The 7,531-nt window shown below is 59.4% G+C and overlaps 4 protein-coding genes across 4 annotated transcripts; 2 read left to right on the forward strand and 2 right to left on the reverse strand.

Moving 5' to 3' along the window:
• Positions 1-36: 36 nt before the first annotated feature.
• P884DRAFT_244555 (2-nitropropane dioxygenase) lies at positions 37-1,556 on the reverse strand (the record flags this gene model as incomplete). Its single annotated transcript, XM_069440376.1, has 3 exons — positions 1,439-1,556; positions 1,009-1,270; positions 37-895 (listed from the first exon to the last, which is right to left on the reverse strand). The coding sequence occupies exons 1-3, from the start codon at positions 1,449-1,451 to the stop codon at positions 37-39; spliced, it is 1,134 nt and encodes a 377-aa protein (XP_069296996.1). The 5' UTR covers positions 1,452-1,556.
• A 962-nt stretch (positions 1,557-2,518) lies between these two features.
• Positions 2,519-4,150, forward strand: P884DRAFT_201874 (Dihydropteroate synthase-like protein; the record flags this gene model as incomplete). Its single annotated transcript, XM_069438382.1, has 3 exons — positions 2,519-2,722; positions 2,801-3,009; positions 3,118-4,150. The coding sequence occupies 3 exons, from the start codon at positions 2,519-2,521 to the stop codon at positions 4,148-4,150; spliced, it is 1,446 nt and encodes a 481-aa protein (XP_069296997.1).
• Positions 3,973-4,599, forward strand: P884DRAFT_260302 (uncharacterized protein). The gene has a single exon (XM_069441430.1). The coding sequence runs from the start codon at positions 4,235-4,237 to the stop codon at positions 4,568-4,570; it is 336 nt and encodes a 111-aa protein (XP_069296998.1). The 5' UTR covers positions 3,973-4,234; the 3' UTR covers positions 4,571-4,599.
• A 233-nt stretch (positions 4,600-4,832) lies between these two features.
• P884DRAFT_260303 (uncharacterized protein) lies at positions 4,833-7,092 on the reverse strand. Its single transcript, XM_069441431.1, has 2 exons — positions 6,658-7,092; positions 4,833-6,425 (listed from the first exon to the last, which is right to left on the reverse strand). The coding sequence occupies exons 1-2, from the start codon at positions 6,755-6,757 to the stop codon at positions 5,062-5,064; spliced, it is 1,464 nt and encodes a 487-aa protein (XP_069296999.1). The 5' UTR covers positions 6,758-7,092; the 3' UTR covers positions 4,833-5,061.
• Positions 7,093-7,531: the final 439 nt, after the last annotated feature.

Here is a 7,531-nt window from a genome sequence, read left to right on the forward strand (position 1 = left end):
AAAAAAAAAAAAAAAAAAAAAAACTTTCCAGACTGCTCAAAGCTTCGCCGTGTAGGAATGGCCCTTCTTGATGCTGGCAACCGCATCGTTGATGAACTCGTCGACAATCTCCTTGGCCGGCTTCTTCTCGTTCACAACGGCGGCGCACTGGCCCATGAGGAAAGGCCGGAACTGGTCGAGCAGGTCATCGACATCGGTATCGTCATCGGCGCTGGCGTTCATGCGGCTGGAGCCCTTGACCGCGGGTGTTGCCTCGGCCTCGCCCGACATGACCTTGTCGAGATCGGCCTCGTACGGGATCTTGCCCTTGGAGGTGAGCTCCTTGATCTCTTGGGCGCGCTCCTCCTCCCAGTTCATGATGTAAGGGTTCTTGCGCACGCGCAGCGGGCGGCCGGTGAAGATGAGGGTGCGGATCGTGTCGTCGAAGCCGGCGGTGCGGACGGCCTCCTTGTGCGACTCGGGCGCGCCGGCCTCCTCGGACAGGACGAAGCGGGTGCCGACCCAGACGCCGCTGGCGCCCATCATGAGCGCGGCCGCGAGCATCCGGCCGTTGTGGATGCCGCCCGCGGCGAGGACCTGGACGGGCTTGCCGGTGAGGGGCGACTTGTGGCCCTTGCAGGCGTCCACGACGGCGGGGATCAGGACCGTGGTGGCGATGTCGCCGGTGTGGCCACCACCCTCACCGCCCTGGGCGCAGATGATGTCGACGCCCAGGTCGAGGCACTTCTTGACGTGCTTGGGGTGGCCAATCATGTTCATGTAGATGACGCCGTGCTTGTGCAGCTTCTCTACGACGTGCCTCGGGGGGACACCGACGGCCGAGACGAAGAGCTTGGCGCCGGATTGGATGATGATGTCGATCAGCTCATTAAGCTTGCCCTTGGTGTAGTCGTAGCTGTTGAGGAGCGACGGGTTAGTTTTTTTTTTTTTTTTTTTTGTTTGTTTGTTTGTTTGTTTGTTTGGGTTCCCCTGCTCCGAGACCTGCAGGGCACATGATGGCCGACCTACTTTGTTTTCCGGGCGTTGCCACCGACCTGGGGCAGCAGGAGGTCCACGCCAAACGGCGCATTCTTGTCGTGGAGGTGCGACTTGAGCTCCTCGATCTGGTCCTTGAGCATCTCGGGGGTATAGTTGATACCACCCAGAACACCGAGACCGCCGGCGTTTGTGACGGCCGCAGCCAGCTTGGGACCGGCGGCAACGTTCATGCCGGCGAGAAGGATGGGGTGATTGATCTTGAAAAGATCGGTAAGTTCGGTGCGGATTTGCTCTGCAAACATTACCATACGGTCAGCAACCCGCCCGCGCGCGCGTGTGTGTGCCTCCCTGCATGCATGGTGACGAGCTACGCCCAAGGGCCACGAGACATGGCCATCGCGGGGCGCAGGGCTCACTGAGCTGTAGCACGCAGGGACTGCTACGGGATACGGATACATACGAGGAGAAGCCATGGCGTCTGTTGGTCTAAAACGATTGAGTAGTATTAAACAGAAACGAAGAAACTTGACATTCAAAAAAAGAAAAAAATGCAGAGGTCGCGCGCTGTTCAAGAGAAACTCGACTCAGTTGGGAGAAGCAGCTCAGATATCTCCCGAAACCCTGGGGAAAGCCGCCATCTTGAACCCCAGGAACATGGGGATGCTGGGGCCCACCGAGCCAGCCATGTGCCTCGTGCCGAGGTTGCCCGCCGCTACGCGCTAAACCTGTTTGGGGTCCGTCCGCGCAGGTCACATACCGAAGAGTGCGGAGGTGCTACGGAGCCGAGGCACCAGCGATCTCTGGCGGCGTCTCGTCGGTCTTCCTGAGCCGGAAGCGGGATGTGCGCCGTGTGGTGTGTAGTTCGCTGGCCGACTTTGGACCGAAACTGGCCAAGATACACGAAGGAGTCAGCACCGCAACCAAACTATAACACGGAATATATGTTATCTTTTTAAGAAAATTTCAGCATTTGCGTAAGCGCACAGTCAGTCTTCCTCCAGACGCGTTGATTTATCGAACGGCGTGCTCTACATGTATGTACAGTACATGCACAGATTACAATACCTCGAACCGATCTTCAAGCACAACTCTGGCAACCGGCAATGTGGACTGCCATGGTTGTCGTCAGTTGACCGTTCACGTCACAAGGCGACGGAAAAGATCAGCCGTGCGCTGCTAACAAGACTAGTGTGTAAATCTCGATACTCGATACTCGATCAACCCTAACCCGACTAACTAACATCGGTGGATCCTCCGATGTTGCAGGCAAACGCTGGATTCTCGCTCTCGATCGAAATGATCTCGGTATTTGCGCCAGAAGATGATGATGAAGCGCTTCTCCCTTGTCGCGTCGGCGCCATTGAAATCGCCACATAGCCTGCCACCCCGTGCTCGCCATGTATCTCAGCTTATTCAGGCTCGGCGCGTGAGCAGGATTGAGAGCAGACAATTTTCGCGGTCGACGCGATCGCTCGACTTCCAAAAATACACTCTGCCCCGGAATTTCAACCCAGGCCGTGTCTTGGATCTGCCGGCAAAGATGAGCCCGGTGCAGGAAGCGCCGCGCAAGCGGACGGCGTATATCGCCTTGGGCAGCAACATGGGCGACCGCATCGGCTGGATCGAGAAGGCGTGCAACGAGATGGATGCGAGGGGCATCAGGGTGAAGCGGACGAGCAGTCTGTGGGAGACGGAGCCCATGTACGTGCTAGACCAGGATAGATTCGTCAACGGCGCCTGCGAGGTTTGTCAAGCCTTCGAGAAACTCGGGTTCACCTCGTTGCCGGATCGTGACTAAGACGTAGCGCCCCCTTCTCGCCAGGTCGAGACGACCTTGGAGCCGCTCGAGCTCTTGGACGCGCTTCAAGACATCGAGAAGTCGCTGGGCCGCAAGAAGCTCATCGACAAGGGGCCCCGAAACATCGATCTCGACATTCTCCTCTACGATAACATCCAGTTTGACCATGAGCGTCTCAAGATCCCTCACGTTGGCATCGCAGAACGTGAATTTGTCCTCCGACCGCTGGCCGAGTATGTTGATCTCTCATACGGAATCCTTCCCCCCTCCCTCCCCCCTCTTTTTTTTTTTTTTCCCTTTTCTTTTTCCAGAGTCATTCCGTAACTAACCGCTCACCACAGACTCATCCCTGACAAGCCAATTGACCCCTCCCGCCCCTGGCGTCTGACGGTTGACTACCTCGACGCCCTCCCGCCCTCCAAGACCCCGCTCACCACCATGACTCCCCTCTCTTCGCACCACCCGCCCATCCAGGCCCTTAACCCGTCACGCAAGACCCACATCATGGCCATCCTCAACATGACGCCGGACTCCTTCTCGGACGGCGGACAGCACAGGCCCATCATCCCCGCCCGAGGCGCTGACGACGCCGGCACCGCCGCCGACGACACCGCCGCCGCCCGCCTCAAGGAGACCATCGCCGGCTTCCTGGACGCGGGCGCGACCATGATCGACATTGGCGGGCAGTCGACGGCCCCCGGGGCGCCCGAGGTGCCGCTGGAGGAGGAGCTGGCGCGGGTGGTGCCGGCGGTGCGGCTGGTGCGGGAGGAGTTCGCGTCGCGGCCGGTGCTCGTCTCGGTGGACACGTACCGGGCGGCGGTGGCGGAGGCGGCGGTGGCGGCGGGCGCCGACATGGTCAACGACGTCTCGGGCGGCTCCATGGACCCGGCCATGCTGCCCACCGTCGCCCGCCTCGGCGCCACCGTCTGCCTCATGCACATGCGCGGCACCCCGGCCACCATGAACGGCCTGGCCGAGTACCCGGCCGAGCACGGCGGCCTGATCGGCGGCATCGCGCGCGAGCTGCTCGCCCGCGTCCGCGCCGCCGAGGAGGCGGGCGTGCGCCGGTGGCGCATCGTCCTGGACCCCGGCCTCGGCTTCGCCAAGGTCGGCCCCCAGAACGTCGACGTCCTCCGCCACCTCGACGAGCTGAGGAGCTGGCCCGGCCTGCAGGGTCTGCCGTGGCTGGTCGGGTCGAGCCGCAAGAGCTTCATCGGCAGGGTGACCGGGGTGCCGACGCCCAAGGAGAGGATCTGGGGAACGGCGGCCACGGTTGCCGCGGCTGTGCAGGGCGGAGCGGATGTGGTGAGGGTGCATGACGTGAGGGAGATGGCTCAGGTGGTGGCGATGGCGGACGCCATCTGGAGGTATTAGCTGGTCAGCTGCGAGTTTCAACACGTCGGGTTTTTTTTTTTCCTCTTCCTTTTTTTCCCCTGTACTTTTTTTGTACACATAGTTATGGGTTCAACATCAAAAACCGGGTGGTGGGGTCTCATTTTTTATTCCGGTATCTTAATCGGTAAAACATCTGTGAATGCATCAGGCAAGGGAGTGAATATGGATGGCATCGACACAAGGAGGCCCGCGAGGCAAATGTTGTGGCAATTGGCGAAAGAAGTTCTTTTCTCTGTGGATGTTGAGAGACAATACGGAACATCCCCATCAACAGGGCGGGATCGATGTGTTCCCGAGTGCAGTCGTATTCTTGGCCATTGGACACCAACGTACGTTTCCCCTGTAGCCTACAAGTACTTGATTTACCTCGGGGGGAAGGGGGAGGGGCACAGAGAGTGAATTCGTGGTGTTTGTGCGGTATAACTGTGAACTAGAGGCATACTATGTAGGCTGACTCTACTTCTCGATGGTCTCTTATTTTTCCTATTGTCTTCTCACAATACAACTCGACCAGAGGGCGCACGAATGGCATTCCCTGAGGCACTCCATACCTTCCCGATAGTGGTCCGTCTCAGAGTATATCGACGAGAAGGTACAAAAGCGCCATTTCAGGCTCGCCATGTTCTGAATGACGAGGCCGGGACGCGGTGTCGTCGAGCCCCTCAGCATTCGTCCACCGATGCACTGACACCATCACAAAGCTTGAAGGCCGCAGCAGCAGGAAATACAGGCCGAGAAAGACGTGACACATCCCAGTGCAAAGCCTCGGGGGCAGAGATGCACCCACTTCATTACCTCGCTTATAGGCTGCTGTCGCGATAACCAACAAAAGCTATAATGAAAAGCGCAACAACCCAAGCGCAGCTAGGCGCCTCATTGATCGTTATATTCTAACCCCCTATCTCCTCCGGCCGTCTAGATGTCTCAACAGTGATAAACCTCCCCTTCCCTGCCCTTCGCGACCTCACATGCCTCTCCACCCGTCGAGCCCAATCCACATACTCCCAATACCTCGCCGTCTCAGCCGCATCAGCATCCTCCCTCAGCCGGTACCCCGGAAACATAACAAGTGTTTCCACCTTCCCCCAGGCACCGCTCCAGTCCACCGTATCCCCCTCGCCGGCGCTCGCCCACAGTGCGGGGAACCACTCCCCGCATCCCGTGAAGTCGAGGTACTCGAGCCCGTACAGGCTTCTGCTGAGCCGGCGGAGGATTAACACCTGCTCCGCCCAGTCGTCTTCGAGCGAGTGACTGTAGGGTCCCGTGCCGCCGTAGGGTACGGTGCGGCCCGTCTGCGGCGACACCACTGTGGCCAGCCTGGCGTTAGGTGTCAGGGACGGCTCAGGCCAGAACGCGAGGCTCAGATGCGTCAGGCCCGGGAGGTTAGCCGCCAAGGCGAGGAGGTGGCGCCAGGAGACAGTGGTAGGAGTGGCGGCGGCGCCGCCGTGGGGAGGAGACGAGGAGGACGAGGTTGTAGGGCTTAGCGCGAGGGAGAGGTGGGTCAGGTTGGGGAGCAGCGGGCGTGGGACGCCGGCGGGGGACTGTTCGGTAGCATCCTCCCAGGATTCTTGCAGCTCGATGGACTTTGGCTGTGGGGGAAAGAGGAAATCGGAGAGCTCGCGGAGCTTCAGGGACCGGCCGACCGACCCGGAGAGGTCGAGGTAATGGAAATACTCATTTACGACGCTGGGGGCGAGGCTCGGGTCTTCTTGATACTCCGGCACGTCCCGTGGAGGGAGCAGGATAGCCTGAAGATCCTGCAGGGACACGCCCTCCCGGGTATAGGTGACGAGGTACACGACTAAGGCGACCCGAAGCTTGGTGGGAAGTTCATACAAGTGGTACTGGCAGTACTCTTTCTGCCACTCCCAGTCGAGGACCATGCGGCGGAGCACCATGTCGGCGAGACTCCCGCGCGCAGGCAAGTTCGCCCCGGGCAGCGACTGCTGCTCGTAACTGCCTGCCGCGCCGTATCCGAGCGCCGAGCGCCGGAGAGCGTTCCCGGCTCTCTCGGGACCAGAAAGCCAGCTGCGTGGCGGCGCTGGGCCTGCTGGAAGCCTCGTCCCGGCCCGTCCGACCCGAGCAGGGCGCCGTGGGCGCGGCGGCGGCGTCTCGGGGATTTGCAGAATCTGGCGGATTGTGGGCGGCACCGTCGGCCGGACCACATCCGCCACCTGCTGTCCGCTGCCGCTCAGGCCGGTGCGGCGGAGACTGGCGAGCAGCTCGTTGACCCCGCGGCCATGAGAGGAGTCATCTGCAGCATGTCAGTCTCCCCCACATCGTGCTTTGCCCACCCCCTTCCTCAACAACATCTCCGGACACCCGGAGAAGAAGCGAGAGAGACAACCAAAACAAAGAAAAACAAAGAAAAGCAAAGAAAATAAAGAAAACACGCGTCTCCGTGACCCCAGGCCAGAACCGCCACTCAAACGGCCGGGCACACGAGGGGGCACGGGTCGGTGCAGCGGGAAGACCGGGTGACGCACCATGGTGGCTGTCGTTTCTGCGGGTACCCGTGCTGCTGAGCAACGCTGGTGGGGTGGATTGCGGCTTGGAGTACTTGCTTAGGTGTCGTTTTTTCGGCATTACCCTAATTGCGGGTATTGGTTTGTGTCGAGTTGGTTTTGGCTCCCGGAAACTCGCAGCTCAAGGGAAGCTCGGGAGCAGAATACGGAGCAGGGAAGGCACGTCTCTTTCGAAAACGGCAAGCCCCTGTTCGATGCTGCGGATTTACCTGGCAGCTTCCTGTCGAGTCAGCGCACCTTCCAGTCCAGGAGACCGGCATACGGAGGCCTGAGGCAAGGGATGCTGCGACCCTGATGGGGGACGTAAACAGTATGTAAATTGGGGTGGAAGGCTTGCACAGTGGCAATGCATGTATGTACAGAGCACGCCTAAAAGTTAAGAGGTTAGTACCTAGTTACTGCCCGTTGACTGGCCGGCCACAAACCACCGGCGATGACAGAGTGTATGTACTGTAATCCGTATATCGCAGCAGGTGCAACAGGCTCCACCGGGCAGTGGCAACACTCAAGGATCCGAAGAATGGAAAACCGTTGGTCTGTGCGCAGCTACCGAAGGCTTCCCAAGGATTCTGTTGCACAATACGTACATGTAAATACATACCTAACCTCAGAAACAACATCGGCTACTTGTCGTTCACTACCAAAACAACTGTACTAACCAGCATGACCCAGCAGAGACAAATGTGAGAAGACAATAGGAGAAAAGAAAGAAAAAAATTCAAGTGTTACCGTTCGGCAGGCTCTCGAGACAAGGTCGCCTTGCCACGGCGACCTGCCCACTTCAGACCGGGTGCTGCCTTTCATGGCGGCTCAAGGAAACCCGAGAGCGCTGGGT

The sequence above is a fragment of the Thermothelomyces heterothallicus genome, assembly GCF_042370625.1.
Source record: "Thermothelomyces heterothallicus CBS 202.75 unplaced genomic scaffold P884_scaffold_13, whole genome shotgun sequence".
NCBI classification, from domain to species: Eukaryota; Fungi; Ascomycota; class Sordariomycetes; order Sordariales; family Chaetomiaceae; genus Thermothelomyces; species Thermothelomyces heterothallicus.

What these genes read in the sequence shown, in the direction of transcription:
- P884DRAFT_260303 (XM_069441431.1), bottom strand. Translation starts at nt 6,757, where the DNA reads ATGCCGAAAAAACGACACCTAAGCAAGTACTCCAAGCCGCAATCCACC. An exon ending in CAGAAACGACAGCCACCATG is followed by an intron (nt 6,426 to 6,657) that starts GTGCGTCACCCG and finishes GACATGCTGCAG; the next exon opens with ATGACTCCTCTCATGGCCGC.
- P884DRAFT_260302 (XM_069441430.1), top strand. Translation starts at nt 4,235, where the DNA reads ATGGGTTCAACATCAAAAACCGGGTGGTGGGGTCTCATTTTTTATTCC.